This window comes from Alligator mississippiensis, chromosome 11 (genome assembly GCF_030867095.1).
Source record: "Alligator mississippiensis isolate rAllMis1 chromosome 11, rAllMis1, whole genome shotgun sequence".
NCBI classification, from domain to species: Eukaryota; Metazoa; Chordata; order Crocodylia; family Alligatoridae; genus Alligator; species Alligator mississippiensis.
In genome coordinates this window covers 5310992-5329933 of record NC_081834.1, presented here as the reverse complement: position 1 = coordinate 5329933, position 18942 = coordinate 5310992, and the positions used below count along the sequence as shown (strand labels likewise).

The following is an 18942-nucleotide window of genomic DNA, read 5'->3' as shown; positions in this document are numbered from 1 at the left end:
TACTGTCCCCACTCCCCAGTACTCTCTGACCCTTGGCCCCAGCCCTGATCTCCTCTGGATCCCTTAACCACATGTCCCAGCCCCCAAATCCTCCAGCTGCACCTGACCAAAGCCCTGCCCTAATGCATGGAGGCACTTAAGCTTCTCCGTAACACTTCTGTAAGAAGTCTGTAACATAGGCAAAAGCACAGACATTTCCCAAAGTGCTGTTCCAGGTGGAGATCCAGCATGGATAGTTCCAGCCAAGGCAGCAAAGGCTTGCAAAGTTATAAGCAACTGAAGGCAAGATCTGATAATGGAAAGCAATGTGAGACCGACGCAACTGTCCTCACTAGCTCTGCTGTGCAAAATACACAACACCTGGGGGGGAAACACTGGGATTTTCCTTCAATGTTTTTATCTCCATGAAGTCTCATTTCTCCAGGTAAGTGCCAGGGGCTTTAAGCTTGGAACAACGCACATATTAAATACATCTTACACAAAGATGAAAACCAGTGCCTCACAAATGAGAATATTAATGGCCAACCTCACTCCTCCGGGTCCCCCTCTCAGCGGCTTCAGAAGTTCTGCAGTTTCAACAAACATGAGCTACAGAGAGGCCGCTCTTCCCTGTAATCATAAAACAGACACCTCAAGCCCTCCTCACCTGGTGATAGGTGGCTCCCTGGCTGTAAAAGAGACAGGTTGGCCTCAATTCAAGAGCATTCAGATCCGAGTGTAACAAACTTGTGTCTCTTGACGTGAGTAATAAGCAACACTATATATCTAGAAAGGTAGGTATCCATTTATCTTGATAATAAATGCATTTTCTCTCCATGTCTCAAAAAGAACAGGATTTCTATCAGCAAATGATGAGAAAGCAATGCACTGAGAGGCATCCCCCTGGAGCCGAATGAATCTTTAGGCATACTTTTTGCATTAATATGTGCTCAGGGAATCCAAACCTTCCCTCTCTGGAGGATCAAATGTCAGACCGAAGTTTCCTGCTGTTTATGCATCTAATCAGAAAAGTTCATTCCATCAGCACCTTTTTTAAGACCCCAAACTCTCTGGCTTCTGCTCTTGACATTGTTTCCTAGGATTATTACCACATTGCAGTAGAGAAAAGAGGTTTTTGGGTTTTTTTTTCCCTTTGCTGTTTATTATTTCATTTTTTTTTTAAAGCCACACAAACCAGCAAGACAGCTAGAACCCCGAACCCTCCCCCCCCCCCCAAAAAAAAAACCAGTTTCCTCCTAAAGCCCAGACATTTAAGGGAACAAGAAAAATAAATAAATTAGGATGTTGCTATGCTGCATGAAAGCTAACATTACACCACTAGGCAGAAGGGCTGAGACTGGAAGTGGGGCTCAGTTCCTCACTGCGGATTACTGCGGATGATGCACACTCAGACACTCAAAGCAAAAAATCTCCTTTCATTAGCTCTGCAGTGATCTAACCTTTCTAATGCATTCATGAGTGGTCTCGAAGGCCCTGCAGGGTGCCATTTTCAGGTCTTCTCTGACGTGGCGGGGCAATCCAAAGAGCCCTGCCTGTGGACCTAAACCTACATGGTGCCAAGAGGGACCCAACGCCCAAACCCACAGACATGAGAGCATGCAATGCCCAGTACACACAAGCACTAGAAACCACGCGTTCTTGACTAGCTTTATGATATGGGCTACATATTGCCCTAGTAAAAAACCCACGGGAAGGTGAATAACCTGCAGGATGCACTGAGTTACTGTAAATCCTTATGTTTCTCGCTGATGATTGCTGTAGAGTGGAGGGCAGCCCATGAGGTAGAAACACCGGCCTTTGAGGGAGGCAGATCCAAGAGGAAGCCAGACACTCTCTCCCTGGAACATCTCCCAGCCAACTCGCTGCCTACCCTCCCACATCCAGGTACCACAGCTCCTCAGGGAGCTACGCTGTCATTAATCACTCCCATGTCTGCATCCCGGGGGACCATGAAAGGCACAGAGCTGTGACTGGTCCGGGAGCAATAACCTGCGTAAATCCAGGGAGAATTCTCTCTCTCCTATGTGCTGAGTATATATGGTACATATACGCAGCGTCTGAAGCTGTATAATCTGCAAGTAAAATTCCTGATGTCAAAGGAAGACGATCAACAGTATAAAATAAACTGAACACAATCTAGCATTCCCATCTCTCCTGCTCATTTATAGCCCACTGGCGTCCGGCTGAACAAACCATCCCAAACGCCACGAGTTAAAACTCCATAAAGAAAAAAAATTAGTTTTTCCTCTCTCTCTGTCTACTGAATTTCCAGCCTTTCATTAAAACCCTGGAGAAACCCTTTAAACTTAAAATCTTAACATTTACAAGTTGAGTGTTTCTACTTATAATTTCAGTTTCTTCTCCCAGAATACTTGATCTCTCTCTTCAATTTTCAGTTATGCTTGGTTCAAACACATCAATTCTTCACTCCCAGTTTTTCTCAGGGGACAGAGCTACCAGCAATCGAGTTTTCACGATAGTGTCTCCAGGCTGCTAACTACTGTGAGGAAAATTCTGAGCTGCAAGTGGCCAGGCACAAACCGGGTAGTAAAAATGGCTGTATCAGGTCTGCAGCATCAGTGTCCTGCTCCTCTAGGGTCCATCTTCCCCCTTTCAAGGTTTCTAAAACTATCTGATCCTTCCCTACCTTCTCTTATTTCTTGAATAATATTTTAACCCCACAAAGAAAAGTCTGCCACCAGCAGCCAGGGGGAATCAATTCAGACTCTCAAAAACCCCACCATGTTGAATACAGATATTAGGGGAGCACTAAGGACATAAAAATAAATTAAAAATCCCCCACTGGCTGACAGATTGATGCTTATCCATTTATTGATCAACCTTCAGGGGAACTGTGATATGGCAGCACTGCTTGCCAGCCTGAGAAAAACAGCAGTGTTGCCTGTTTTCTCTGTTAGCTACACCACCCCTTAGGACAGAACATATTTTGCCCACTCAGTGATTGCCAGATCAGGGTACATTTCCCTGTAATAACACTTTGCCCTTTTTTTTTGACTGGTTTCCACCTGCACCATCATTTATCTCTCCAATCACTTTGGCCATGAGAGGCCTAGCAGAGAGATCCCTGAGATGTCTTCCCTACAGAATAGCTCAGGCTGAAGAGTTTGTCAAAGGCTGGTTCTCTTGTGTCCCTACCCTGTGCTACCTTATAACTTGCCCCCAGAATCATCTGGAAAGCAACTTTTACCCTGAACTGGCTCCTTGAGCAAAATGTCCTTGAGAAGCTAAACAGAAGCAAAGCGTGCAAGTGGTTCTGGACCTCAAGTTGTCTTCTAGGTAACATCTGGCTCTTCCCTACCTCTTTGGGTCCAATTTCCCTATGGCAGAAGCTGGCACAGCTCCACTGAAATCAATGAAGGTGAACTGCTTTACACAAGAAGGAAATTTGCCCTCAGTCTATCAGCCGACCACTGTGGTAGGGAGAGGAGGAGACATAACCTCCTGGGCTATATCCATCCTTCCCCTGACTCTATTTCACTGACTCTGGGAGGACATTTAGGGCTATTGTCTTTCAACCAAAACACAAGTTTTTTTTCCCCCTACAGGCTTGTGACTATTGCCAATGAGGACAGTGATCTGTATTATGGCTGCAGGGAATCAGAGTATTGTGATGCATCTAGGAAAATGAGGCAAGGATGCTCATTTGTGTCTCAGAGGACGGAACTGTATCGCCCTCCTCTATGGCAGCACTCTAAACACAGCGTCTGCCGTACAAGACCGCTTTCCCCCAAGCGCACTAGGACACACAACATACCTTACAGAGACAGTATTACACAAACATCCCTCAGCTCCCGGACATCTGAAAGGTGATCAGGCCTCAGCACCTGCTGTCACATGTGAAGATCTTGAGGATCTTCTAGGTATTTTGCAAAATGCCTGGCATTGTTTCCATTGCATTCCAGCAGAATTGTCAAGGAACTAATTGTTAAATACTGGAAAAGTACCAGGAAACTTTGCAAAGCTGAATGGTGTGTGGGCCAGGAGACTTGGCAAACCCAGAGAGTTAATTATCACATCACTTGTAAAGTTGGGGATTTTTTAAATGTTTGGCCTTGCTTTCCTGCCACGAGTAAAGGTTAGGTTTTCTCTAAGCCAGCTCCTTAGGCAAGCAAAACTCCTATTCAAATCAATGGGAATTATGCTTGAGTCAGGACTAGAGCACTGACCTGACCTCTGGATCCCTGTGTACACTCTCTCTGCGCTATAGCTGGCTAGAGCCATTGGCTTTCCCTTTGCTTCCCCCTGCTCTCTTCCCTTCCAGCCATGGAAACAATGCAGCATGCAGACTGTGTTCAGCTGAGCTTTTGCTCTCTGCCCTGAGTAAAGGCCACGTGTAGTGCCAGAACACAGGAGACAACCCAAGGATGGCCCATAACTCAAAGAGCTCAGATTCCCTACTGCTCCCCTCCTTTGCTCATGGGAATCTGGGAGGCGGGGGTGGGGACAAGGAGGGGGACATGAAGCCATAGTGCTTGGCAGAGCGCCCTTCATGTTGGTTCAGCTGTGATGGTGTGGGAGACTGGAGGTTCTGCTCACTCCTCTCTGCATTGCTCAGGTGTGGTAGTGCTGGGCCTGCAGCCCCTGCTCTCTCTTCCACAGCCTGAGCTGGGAGGCTGGGAGGCTACATGAGGCCAAGGGCATCCTCCTCCCATGCACAGGCACATTAGGGGCTAGTCACAGTTTCTTCCCATCATTTATTTCAGTGGGGGCCAACTTTTTAGTATGCACGCCACTAATTAACCCCACACCCTCACTAAAGGGTAAGTGGATTCCAGTCCCCTGCCTGATCTGCTGCTCTCTCTGCTCCTTGCTTTATCTGCCACTGTCCCCTTCCTGATCTTCCACATGCCACACACAGAGGCTGTCCCTGCCACTAGTGCACACATGCTGCAGGCTGGCCATCTGTTATTTTTTTGCTTGTATTGTCACGGTACCAAAGGGCCTCCATCATGGGTTATGTTATGTGCCTGCACATAACAAAAAGATGGTGTCCCTGCCCCAAAGTGTCATACATACATACAGTTATGTATGACAAGAGACAGCAGGCATGTATGACAACATAAGCACAGCCAGGTCAGCATATCAGCACATACTTTCCACCTAACTCCACCCCCTAGATCTACACGCGTGGCGACGGGGCACTTGTTACATACCATCCATCCAGCGGGGCAGGAGCACTCTCCAGTGATATGGTGACAGATCCCTCCGTTCTGGCACGGGCAGCGCAGTTCACACTGAGCTCCATGGCTGCCAGGAGGGCAACGCTCCTCACAGCTGTGTTGTAGGGAAGAAGCAAAAGCAAATGAGCATTTTTCAAGCAAACAGGAAGCTGCAAATGAGGCGAGTCCACAACACAGGGCATCCTGGGTGTGCTCAAGCAAATCATCCAAGGCTTGAGGAGCTCCAAAGGGCAATATCAACTGTAAAAATCAATTAGTCAAGATTTGCAACATTTGAGCTTCTCCAGGATGCTGTGTTTGTGTTCTGCAGAATGAGGCCAGCAAGACTAACTCAAGTGTGTAATCTTTATTCATGCACCAAGTCTCAGTGGCTTCAAGTGGACTACTCATGTGAGTAAAGAGGTAGTGTGGCAAGTTCAAGACTCTGAAGCTTGATGATGAGATATACCCATCTCATTCATTTCTCATAAAATAAACTGGCAGAATTAAAATGCTGAATGGCTGAAGTATCACATTTGTCCAATGCTGCTACAAAATGTCAGCATTCAGGGGTGAAATTCATCCCTTGATAAAGGACTGACAAAAAGCCACACACCATTTAAGTGACCCTTAAGATCTCATCCATTGGCCACTCAAGTCAATGCAAAGACTCCCTGGCTTCCATAAAACTTAAGTGGTTCATGGGCTTTATGCTGATTGCTTCTTCCTTGTACTGTCAGTTTTAACAGATTACAGGTTCTTCGCAAGCAAATAACAAATTAGGCCTCCAAACAGAGATACTCATAATAAAGCATGTTATTGCCTGCCTCTGGAGAAACTTAGTACTTTGAGTAGCTGTGTCGAAGTCACCGAGACTACTGAGATACAAACAGACCCCTCGGCGCTAAGGGCTTACCAGATTGAAGTCATAAGGTCACAAGGAAATTAGATGCATAAGAAGATATTGAAAGATACAGAGCTAATTTTTCAGGTTAATTTATCAATTTTTTTCTATATGCTTATTCTGGCATACATGTTCTTTCCTTTGCTCTGGCCAACAAAGGCTAGACTGCAAAAGAAGCCAGACATTTGTAACAGCTTTCCAAAGTGGTTCAGAAAACAAAATAGACTTCCCTCTACAAAATTATTATTTTTTATTTCCTTTAAATAATTTTGAAGAGCATAATTACTTCTGAAATGATGGCAAGATCTCTAATGAGCACTGATGTTACACTGAGGGCAATTTTGAACAAGAAGCTATTGCTCGGCTGTTCTAAAATTAATATGCAGATTTTGTGACTCCTCCTGGTAAACTTTGAGCGTGGTATACAGGGATTTAGCAACATGATTCTCGTTAAAGTTAATGGGAGTCACACAGCTAAATCCCTGTTTGCCACACTAACAATTCCCGCCCCCAGACAGCAAGCTGATCTAGTTAGCTTTAATGCTGCCTCAGTTAGATGGAAAGTCATATAAGATGAGGAAGGGGAGTCACGTCTGGCACTGCCTTGGGTCACTAACAAGTACATCCAATTGCTTGTAAGCACAGAACTCTGCTTTGGTGCCTGCTTTACACTGAAATTAGGAACAGCTACAGCAGTTTTACTAGCTGGAAAGTCTCCTGAATTTTTAATCCCTCTTTTGACCAATATTTGATTTTGACATACTCGACAGCAGCAATTAGCAGTGAAAAGCACCACTCCCTTGCTCACTCTCCCTTAAATCCTGTTACCTGAATTCTAGAAAGAGAGGGGAAAAAGGCGAATAAATCAAATGTGTACATTTTATCAAATACCCATTGTACTAAAAAGTCAAAACCAGGCCATTAAGTGATGCAAAGTAAAATATGCCTGTCATTGAACTTACAATACCCCTGTGTATCCGGGAGCACAATGACATTCTCCTGTTTTATGGTCACAGGTAGCTCCGTTTTGACATTGGCATTTAAGCTGGCAGCCCTTTCCATAAGTCCCAGAGTCACAGAGCTCTTCGCAGCGCCATCCTTTGTACCCATCTGCACAGACACAGGCGCCAGTTATGGGATTGCAGAGAGCCTCGTTCTGACACTGACAGCGGTTGCTGCAATGGGGTCCCCAGTGATCGCTATCACAACCTGTAAAAGATGCATTCATTTACTGAGATGATTAGGTAAGTGCATTTATATAGTCTCGTTCCAACCTCTCGCACTCTGGCTGGTAAGCAAAGGAAAAAGGCTTGGTGAAGAGCAGGACCTTTCTCAAACGTCCTTCTAGTTATGACCCTGCTCCAACAACATACTTCAGCATATGACCATAACACAAGTCACATGCTTTAAGTTAAGCATGTGCTTAAGTGCTTTATTGGATCAGGTCCCCCATCTTTTAATATCCTGTCTCCTGGTGAGCCTGAGAAAGCTGGAAGGAGCAAACATGCAGTGGAAGGTGAAATCCTGACTCCACGGAAGTAACTGGCAAACTGGCATCAGCTTCAGTGGAGCCAGGATCCCACCCCTACTACTTATTTAAAGTCATTAAGACACCGGATTTGGTTTGACATGGACTGTCCTGGGGCTGGGGCTGCAGGAAACTCTCCTGCCTTCGCCAAGGGAGGAGCAGATGGATCTAACCATTTTTCTGCCTCCAGTTTCTTGGATTTCTAAGAACAAGTTTAGCTCTGCAACATGATCTGCACTTCCATGTTCTGCCAGCAAAGCGATGCTAGGTGGCGAGGCGGAAGAAATCACCCTCTGACTGGCATAGCTCTGCCGGCAGATGCCCGAGGAGAGAGACTACCCTAAGCTGGCTATTCTGTTTGGGGAACTGGTTGAAGCTGCCCCAGCCAGCATTTTTGTGCTGTCTTCACTAGCAGGGCTTGTTGGTGTGGTCCTGGCTGTATAGCTGTTATAACAGACTGCAAGCCATTCGCACATGCTAAACCACAAATGACATTCATGACTCCTCTCACACAAGCAACACGTGCAAAGTACTGAAGGCTCATGACTTCTCATGTAAAGCCCAGTCACTGGAAGCCCTTCTCGAAACAGCCTTAGGCCCTCCGTGCCTTTTCCACGCAGCTATGTGGCTTCTCCTACTTTTTCTCTTTTTGCTTCCAGGAAAGTGGGATATTAACTGCTTGATGTGAGGAACTCCAGCAAAGGGAGCAGAGGAAGGCAAGTATTCAGCCAGCATTAATGATCTTAAAAAATGCACTTTTTGAGCAGAAGCACAGCAGGTCAAAATCAACCTGAGAGAAGACACAACTCCACTGACTTCAAAAGGGGCTGCTGCTGTCTATCCCAGGCATGCACCGGGCTGGGTAACCAGAGCCCTATGCACTACAGGGGGAGAGATTCATAGCTGAGCACCCAGAAAACTAAAGCTCCATTTATGTGTCATCAGTTATTACAAAGAACCTGTGTGCAATGTGGCTATGTTTCTATTTCATACATGGTTTCAGAAAACCTTCCAGGCACTGCTGCACAAGGGCAGAGAGCCTGTCTGTTACCACAGATCGGGAATCTCCCTGGGATGGCTTCTTGCCATAAAATGCCAATTCATTGAAACTAAAATTGAGACTGGTACATATGGACCAGTTTTGACAAAGACAGCTCCTCCGACAGTGCATGCACACAGACAAGCACACACATACACGTGCAGGGTGGGGGTGGAAGAGGAGACCCAATCTGCTCCAGAAGGGCAAATAGCCCAGGGGGGAGAGACCGCCCCTGGAACAGCAGAGCCAGGGTCTGGGCCCTGTTCTGCCTCATTCTGAGGCTCGACCATCAGTCTTCTGATGAATGCCTGGACCACAGGGCTCTGCAGGAGCCACTCCTCCTGGAATCAGACCTCTTTCCACTTCATATATATAATTCAATATTTGAATATAATTCAACATTTACTAGAGCAGGGTGTCCCACAGCCCAGGTAGGTGTCACTGCCATTAGCTAGGGAGCGACCTCATATTCCTTTCTTATATTTTGGCAATTCTCTCATACTCTTTCTTATGTTTCGAGGTGGAAAGGGAAATGAGGAGGAGAGGGAAACATTCTGGAAACCTTTGCAGGACTGGAAAACTAGCTGTCGTGCCTATTGCTGTGTTTATACAGTGTCTAGTCCAAATCGGTCCTCTAAATACCATTGTAGTATTATTTAAGCTTTATGTACACATCAAACTTTAATTATCCATATATTTATCATGCCTTTCTTTCTTCCTTCCTTTCTGCTTCCTCTGATCACACTCCATGCTTTGCTCACCAAGGTGCACAGGGGAGGGTTAGCTATTTCTCTAAGAAGGTGCAATATATATTTTTTTAAAAACTGTGATAATAAAGAAAGCCTGTAGTGGCCAGGAAACCAGCTGGCAGCTAGATACATTCTCCAAAGGCTTTTAAACACAATGCATCAATGATCACACATTGCATCACTCCGTACGTCTAGCTTGGGGTAGCCGGCCAAAATGCTTTAATTATCTATGAAATAAAACAGCTTGGCACACGAGATAGATATGGAGAATGTGAATTTCATTGGAACTTATTGAGGAGATGGCATAAAAATAGGAATTAAAAAGCAGCTGACTCTTCATGGAAAACACCGAAGGGGAGAGAGACCGGCCTGGACTGTTTTTTATTTACAGAGCTGTAAGAGCCTGATCCAACTGTTTTGGAGGTTGAGGGAACCTTTTCTGCATTATAAAACTACCAGCCGGTTTTAACCAGAGTTTCAGAAATGGTGATAAAACCTGCCAAGGATTATCCCAGGCTAACTATGTGGTTCTCTGTCACTCTCCAGTGGCTGAGTCTCACCTCTATATCTGAGTTTGCTGCTGTCTCTGGGTTTGCTAGCCTACTCCTTCATGTCATATAGTAAAGGCTCAAGCTTTTACATCCACTGGTTTCCAGTTCAATCCCTATCTCTCACCCAAGCAGCAGGGTCATTTCACTCAGCATCAGTTCATTGACTACTGACTGGTTTCAGTGGAAGTTGGCGGAAGGCCTCCTGCAGATGAACTGGTTTGAAACTGGTGATAGAGGGATCGTGTCCTTGCAAGTTTAATATCTGGGCAGTTCAACAACAAAATCCTGGTACCTCAAAAGTGACTCTGCTGCTGTTGTTTGCTCCTTACCGAGAGGCAGACCTGCCATGTCATACAATGGAGCCACTAGAAGGATTGTTGTAAACCAGACTCAGCTTCCTGTGGCATCCACGTATCTGATTCAAAGCCAGCCGTTCTCAACTTCCATCTGTCCCACTGGCAGCTGCCTCTAACCTCATGACATGTCATATTTATACTCTTGGCCTCCTGTTGAGCTGACCGGTCCACAGACAGAGACAGACAGAGTCCAAGCCTGCAGAGAATTTGTAACCTGAAGCCCAGATCACTGCAAACACGTGAGGAGCTCCATCCAGCTCAGCTGGACTACTTGTGTGTCTGATTGCTCAGGTGCATCATTGGTTGCAGGAGGACCTGCCATTCAAGGCTGAGAATAAAACAAGAGGGGCAAATGACGGCTTAAGTAAAAAAAACAAAAACAAAGAAGGACCTTTCTACATGGAATTTAGGCTATAAAAGCCCAATAAATGCCCCAGTAGAAACCCCAAAGTCATCTCCCTGTGATAGCAGGGTCTTAGGAATCCAGGATACTCTGCACTTTACAGGATTACACCTCTGTGCTGTGAGCTGTTTGGCCATTGTAAACTGTATCTGTAAAGTATTGTGTGAACCTCGCACAACCCAGCCTTAGCCTTGGCTGCCACCTCTATGTGCTATTGAAATAGAGATAAATAACAACAGCAACAATGTGTGAATAAGAAAGCTGATCAAAGCTTATGCAAGAGCTGGACTGTAAATGCACATGCCATTAAAAGCTTCAAGACAATGCAGGGACCTTAACCGCAGCATCAATGAGAGGCAACCCAAGAGCAGTAGTGTCGGGGAGGTACAAATGCTTCCTTCAGACTGCACGCGTGTGTGTCAATACCGTGAAGGATGAGCCTGGAAGGCTAGCGCTCTCTTGGGAAATACTGCATTAATAGAAGCTGCCATATTTCAGGTCACATACTAACATCCCCTACCAAATGCACTCACTTACTCTCCTTCAAAAATATCACCATAGATTAATTGCCACCCATAAAAATGAATATAGCTTTGTAAAGGATGATGCTGGGTGCATAAGTATAATCACAGTTGTCTGCATATGATAGCACAATGGGGGAGTGATTCATGTCTTTAGGAAAACATGGCTCAGTACAGTGCAGGATACTTCCCTCTCAAAAACTTCATTACCTTGTTAAGAGGCTGATAATTGTGATGTGCACTATGTACGGAGAGCTGCCGTGGCGCGCATCATTGTTACCCTGTCTGCTCTCACTGCCAGTTTAGTTTCACAGCACAGCATAGAGAGATGTTTGAGAAACCCATCCACTCCCAAACTTGGGTATATTCTCTTCCAGGAACAACTGGTGAGCGACTGTGTCCAGGGTCAATAGATCCACCCAAATTCAGTGCAGCATCCTCCAGAAAATCCTCCACATCAAATGGGAAGGTCGCCATACACATGGCAGCTTCCTTGCTGAAGCCGCTGTTATCAAGCATTGAGTCAGCAATCCTCAAGCACCAAATTCTCTGGGCCAGACACCGTGCGGACGCCTGACTCTCGACTTCCAAAACAAGTGCTCTGCTCCCAGCTTAGTAATGGCCCGAGACCTCATGGTGGCCAGAGAAAATGCTACAAGGACACACTGAAGGCAGACCTCAAGAAAATGGAAGCTGATGTCAAGGGAGGAGCTGGCTGCTAACCAACTCCAATGGCACTACAAACTCAACCAACTGGCTGCCCTTTTGAGGTAAAATGTCTCACCCTCAAAGCAGAGAAGATAGTGCAGAGGAAGGAAAGGGAGAGAAATGATGGTCTACAGCCTACCCTCCCATGCGGGACAACCGGCAACTTCTGTGGTCAGGTTTGTGGCTCAAGAATGGGACTCTTAAGCAGCCACAAGACCCATCAATGAGCCATGGTAGAGATCATCTTCAAATTGAGGGCCTGCTGATGACAATTGTAGCGGCACATGTTGGACAAAGAGGATGCAAACATACAGATCTAAAAATGTAACAAGTGAATATAATGATTTCCCAGCTCTGCCATCCATCAAATAACTTACTCCAGTGAGAGGAAGTCCAGAGCGTTCTTACGATCCATCATCATCACCCTGCAGACATACTCTTAACATGAAAGCAGCAACCTATCCCTCAGCAGCACCACAACCCCTGCCTCAAGCGCCATGTTTATTTGCCCTCACTACCGTAACCTTGGCCGTGTCTCTTTGTACAGGGCAGTGACCACACTACATTGCTACAGTTAATGGGATTGTATAGACAAGCGTTCAAAGGCAAATTGAAGAGCCCAGGGCCAAATTCAGCCAAGGGTTACACTGCTGCCAATCTGGAGTTACTCCGGGTGTGTCTACATGACATGCTACAGCAACGTAGTGCCAGCAGGCACAAACCGTGATGCCAACACTACAACACTGTACCTCATCACTATGGCACTGTAGTATTTAAAAATAACCATGTGCCATTGGGACTGTGCAATACCAAACGCACAGTCGGGGGCACGTGTAGACTTCATGGGAATTACTCTTCGCTGACATCCAGACGACTGAGAGCAGAATTGAGCCCAAGATCTGCCTCTGGGGCTGTTTCTACATGCAGTTTGAAAATAAAACACTAGTTTGGTTAGGAAAAGAGATAACAAGTTAGATTAAACTGCTTGAACCTGAGAGGAGAAGCCGCTTGTAAAGAAGGTTTAACCATGTGTGATTTAGTAGATATTTTGAAACCAGGGTCACTTCTCGTACTTAATATAACTGTTCATCTGTCACACCGCTAAAGTTAATGGGACTGCCCGAGTATAATTTAGGAAGGAATTTAGTGCTCCATCTATTTTCTACCTCAGCTTTGGAGCACAACTGCACATTTCTCGAGTGCATTGGGCTGGGAATACTTGGCTCAAGGCACTGAGAAACAGGAACAAAAAAGACGCCAGCACATCAGGCGTGAAGAATTAATCAACTACCTTTTCAAGTCCTACATGATGTCCAAGAGCAAAAATCAGCCAACACTGCATCTTCGTATCTAACTGTCCTCTACCCCCTTTATCACCAGTTCCTTGTCTGGCACAATTCAACAGGAGAAGCCCAGGAGGGCAAGAAGCTAGATTCACAAAGCAGAAACCCTTTCCCAGTGGCCGATGACACCCCGGTACACCTGGCTGTCACCCGCCCTTTTCATCCCCCACGTTCATAAGCATCAGAAGTTGCCCCAAGATTTTTTTCAAAGAGCTGAGCCAGCAGGTTACAAAATCGCTTTCTGATCTGCTCGAAGCTCAACCTGTCAGACTCTCTATGCCAACAGTGCTCCACGCACGCCTCATAAATCAGGGCTGTCGTCAAAGTAATCCCAGCAGAGGGAAATCCTTTCACAAAGTTTTGCACAAATGCACAGTGACAGAAACAGCCAAGCCATGTGACTGCAAAATAACAGCAAACTCTGTCTACATGCCAGGCTTTCTAAGGAACGGCACTCCCGGTTCAATGAGTTACTCCCAGCCCCACCAAGACGGTGAAGACAAGATCACATGGTCAGGCTCATTGCTCTGTCCCTACAGGCTGAAAAAGATGCTACAATCATCAAGAAAAAAGAATATGTAGAGTTTCTGCAAGTGGAGAGAGAAATGCATTGGGAGCCTACAACTAAAACTAAGAACTAGGGGTCACAACATGAAACTAGTAGCTCAGTTTAAAACTAACAACAGGAATTTTCTTTTTCAAACACCTTGTAATCAAGTGTGGGACTCACTGCCACCAGATGCTGTGGACGCTGACAGTTTAGCCAGATTCAAAAAGGGATTGGACAAATTGTCGAAGGACAGGTGCATCAGTAGCTATTCAGCATGGGACAGCCTCTGAATCAGAACTTCCTAGACCTTAACAGGGAGGGCAGGCAGAGGCATAACTAGCACGTTTTGTAACCTAGGCAAAACCCAGCAGAGCGGGGCAGGTGCTGAGACCAAAGCTAAACCAGACTGTGGAAGTGAGGGTCAGCACTACCTGTGCTGGGGTCTCAAATCCCCGGTGCTGCTGGTGCGGCACTGAGTTGCAGATGCTATAGTTATGGTGCATGACTGCTGTTGCTGTCTCGTGGACACCCTGGAGAGCCACCATTTTGGTGCCCCTTTTAAGAGGGCGCCCACCCCTAGTTATGCTACTGAAGCCATGTTCACACAGTATTGCAGGCAAGCTAATTAGCCCTATCTCTGGCAGGGTTCATTAGCTCACCCACAGAGAGCCCCAGGAACGTGGCTGCACTGCTCCTAGCTCAGGAGACAAACCCACCAGGCACACTGTGGTGTGTCTAAGGGCACTGCTGCCTAGCACAGTAAGTCTGCAGTATCGACATGTCCTCCTTTTACTGACTTGTCCACACAGGAGACGATTTCCTTCTGTTACTCCATTAGCTCAAGGTAGAGGTCTGTGTTGATCCCTACTGACAAACCTTGTGAGTGTCAACTTGAGTTTAGCTGACAGAGAAAAAATAGGAAACAGCTTGCTACCAGGGACGTAAGAAGAACATTACAAACTGCAAAGTTGAGCGATCAAAAGATAGTACACACCAGATTCAAGATTTCTTGTGCAACCTTCATTCAGTCCCTGTGATGGGCATTACAATAGTCTTTAATGATGTGATCACATTTTGCACATGTAAACAGGCCTGTGGCTGATCATCTGCTCAAGCTGCACGTGCGAGCCTGAGTGGACACAGAACTGGAGGCCAGCTGGAAGTGAGACCCATTTTTCCAGAGTTGGTCTTATGGAAAATGGCACCAGGGGTGAACTTGTATTTTGGGCCCTTCCCTTGTGACCCTCAGCCAGTGCTGCTGCTGCAGGCAGAGGCAAAGGCAGGCAGGTAGGGGTGCAGGGCACAGTCTGGCATGGTTTGCCAGGCAGGCACCTCTGCTGCTGTGCGACAGCAAGGCAGGCAGACTGGAGTGGGTGCCACCCCACCCACACGAGCCCGGCCCAGCTCCTCCTGAGCAGTGGATGAAGGAGAGGGGCAGGCTGAGCTGGGCACCACTCCTCTTGTCTGGGGCAGGGACTGGCTGGGGTGGGACGGGGCGGTGCGGGAGTAGAGCACCGTTGTGAGCATAGGCTGCTCTCATGTGTGCGCGTGTTTGGCATGCCCCTGATGACAGCGCCCTGGGCAGTCTCCCATGTCACTCACCCCTAAGGCTGCCTCTACATTTTTCAACACTGGGGTTACTCCTTTGTTTGCGAGAAAGGCAAAGAAAAGAAGGGAACGTCAACAGCTTTGTGATTTCCCCAGAATAGATGGATCATTAGTCACAAGAGGAGATTGATCTAATCTTCATTTTTTAAATGGACACAAGATTGTCCTTGCATCCTTCAGGGAAAGATTGTACTGATTCTTCCTTAAATTCATCATCGACATCTGATAACAGTGTGGTTAATATAGGTCATGATTTAATCTCGGATGATGATCTCATTAGTTGACTCTCCAAGATGCAGTACCTAATTCAATCGTGGTATGTTTGAGGCCCCACCGTGTCTTTAGTACTCCTCGGAGAAAGATTTTCTCCTCAAACTAATCTTTGTTTAATGAACATTCGCAGTGTATTCAGGGAAATGGTTAAAACATCCGCACAGCAGTTCTTGTACATTTTATTCCGTGTTCAAATAAAACCAAAATCAAACTAACCAGTGAGAAAGTCAGAGTGCAAGTCTGGCTGGTCAAATCCTATGATCTCACTCTATTTTGGAAGCACTAAAATAAGCAAATGAGATCTACTCCTGTTCTAAAATGTATACTTTTTCTTTTATTGAGGGCTATTTTGGGGAGGATTGAAAAGAACTGAAATTTTGCCTTTTTTTTGGAAGAAAGCCTGCTATTTCTTTTTGTAGAAATGGTTGTTCAGTTAAATGAGCCTTTACATCTTCTGATACTCCAGACATTACAAGAAGCTTAAAATCATGAAATGCTTCATAAGGAAGTGACAACATGCCACAGAACACTGGCTGCTTCTCTTTTCCTCATATGATTTTTTTAAAAATAAGATGATGCTTTCTTTACAATGCTTCTTCTGAGTCACATTAATGGAAGGTAGGGTCTATTCTTTAATCAGGATGTTACTGTGCTGCAGGTAGAATACACGGGCACCAAAAAAAGAAGCAGATGGAGGGGCCGTCTTTCCTCTGTACCACACCCTGCAGCCCTTGCTTGGCAGGACTTCCAGCAGGGTTTCACTCTTTCACTGGGAGTTTTGTCTGAGCGATGACTGCAAGACGAAGGCCCCAGAGTAACTCCTCCCCATTCCGTTCCTTCATAATCCAATGCCTTCCTACACATCTGTAGCGAGCGCTTACCCCGGCATGCCTGTGGATAGGCTCATGAAATCTGTGGTACTGACTCAGCAGGGAAGCATTACAGGATGTCTTTATGGCACTGGTTTTTGACCTTTTTAGACTCATGGCACTACACAGAAAATGCCAGCTCTTAGCTGTCACTTGCTTCTTGACTCTGGAAACACAATAAAGCAATTCTTCTGTTGCAAAGAACTCAGCAGGGCCACAGGGACATCCTGGATTCCTATTTGAAATCTCTGGATTTATTTTGTGAATCGAGTGTAGGTGTTTGCACACCTACCAAGTGTTAAGACCGCACAGCACCCTGCATCGCCTTTAAAAGGATCTCACGACACTCTGGTTGGGAATCACTGATCTACAGGAAGAAAACCCGTCCCTTCCAAGGAGAAGAAACAAGTTTGGGTGTACCTATAGCACTGCAGCAATACATTGAAAGGAGCACAAGGAAAACTAACAACGGGGTCAGCTTCTCTCCACAGTGGCCTAAACAAAATCTCACTGATGACAACTGAAAGACTCCTGTTGACCTCAATGAGCATTTCAGATCAGGTCTCGAGACTGCCCATGAAGGAGGAGGAGGAGCTTGTCATTCCCGGGTCAGAGTGGTACCAATGGACATTTCATTATCTCTGACCTGCAAGATCAGAACTTCCCATAACTGCATCTCCACGAGAATAAAAGGAAACCCATGTGTCAGACAGTATCCCACACGCATGATCAGAATGCAAGAGAATAGGCCTTCTGAAGACAGGCTGAGAGCTATGGGACTCTTCAGCTTGGAAAAGCGCAGGCTCAGGAGGACCTGGTGGCAGCCTATAAGTACATGAGGGGTGTGCATCAGGATCTGGGGGAACGCCTGTTCACCAGAGCACCCCAAGGGATGACAAGGTCCAATGGTCACAAACTCCTCCAAGACCATTTCAGGCTGGACATAAGGAAAAACTTCTTTACTGTCCAAACCCCCAATGCCTGGAATAAACTGCCTCCAGAGGTGGTGCAAGCACCTACTCTGGACTTTTTACGAAACATTTGGATGCTTATCTTGCTGGGATCCTTTGACCCCAGCTGACTTCTTGCCCCTGGGGCAGGAGGCTGGACTCAATGATCTTCCGAGGTCCCTTCTACCCCTAGTGTCTATGAAATCTACTCAACAGAGGCTTTCTGCTGCTTTAGTTATCCCTGAAAAGGAGGTTTCTCTGTCACTAGTGCTACACCAGCTCTTCCAAATAGGAGCAGCACCCACACTGGAGGTGGGGTGGGGAGCAAGTTGCTGACAGCTAAGTTGTTACAGGAGTGACCTTTTCAGACCCCAGCTCACCAGACCTTTGTAATGCACACAGGGTCTTCGTTTCCATCTCTCTCTCCCTGAGGAAGATAAACTAAGGGATAAAGGAGTGCAGAAGAGTTGGCACTTACTGAAAGCGACTGTATTATAGGCACAGCAGCAAACTACTTTCAGGTGGAAGAAAGACAGGAAGCTTGGTAAGAGACTGGCATGGTTGTGTCAGGAACTCTTTAAGGGCCTAAAATAACAATAATAAAAAAGAACTGTTCAAAATATGGAAACAAGGGCACAAGACTCAGGATGACTATCAAGGTATAGCAAAGGCGTGTAGCAAAGAGATCAGAAAGATGGAGGCACAGAATGACTTACAACTAGCAAGGGACAAAAAAGGCAACAAGAAAAGGGTCTATAAATACTTCAGAAGATAAAAGAAAATAAAAGGAAGTATAGGTCCATTTTTAACAGAGAAGGAGAGCTAAAAAGGAGGCAACAGAGAAGAGCGAAGAATTCGACACCTTGCTTTGCTTTAATCTTTACAGAAAAAAGGTACATTTTGAATCAAGACTTCACAAAATTATTTTAAACAAGGGGGAAGGACCATTTGCCAGAATAAGGACAATAGGTTAAAGAACATTTGGTTAAGTTAGATGTAGTCAGATCAGCAGGGCCTGCTGAAATTTCCCCTAGAGGACTTAAGGAACTAACAAAGCAATATCTGATTCATTAACAATTGTGTTCAGATCTTCATGGCAGAAAGACTGGGCCCCAGAGGATTAGAGAAGGGCAAAAGGGGAGCAGGTAGGACCTAGGGACTGATTGACCAGTCATCCTGACTTCAGTAACCAGAAAGATAGTAGAACAAATTATTGAGCAATCAATTTATACGCAACCAGAGGATAATAAGGTGATTAAAACAGCCAACATGGATTTGTCACAAACTAATTGTATCAAACCAATCTAATTTCCTTCTTTGACAGGCTAACTGGCCTACTCACTTAGAAGGAAGCAATAGATGCAATATATCTTGGTTTTACTAAGGCTTTTGACTGTGTCCCACCTGGCA

The 18942-nt window shown here is 45.8% G+C and overlaps 1 protein-coding gene across 6 annotated transcripts in view; it reads right to left on the bottom strand.

The window, feature by feature from the left end:
* MEGF11 (multiple EGF like domains 11) overlaps nucleotides 1–18942 on the bottom strand; it is a 392338-nt gene that overhangs the window by 125308 nt on the left and 248088 nt on the right. For all 6 annotated transcript variants that reach the window (XM_059714543.1, XM_059714542.1, XM_059714540.1 and 3 more), the window contains 2 exons: nucleotides 7047–7293; nucleotides 5175–5295 (listed from right to left, as the gene is read on the bottom strand). In XM_059714543.1, the coding sequence (XP_059570526.1) occupies nucleotides 5175–5295; nucleotides 7047–7293 (368 nt within the window). The remainder of the gene's footprint in view (nucleotides 1–5174; nucleotides 5296–7046; nucleotides 7294–18942) is intronic.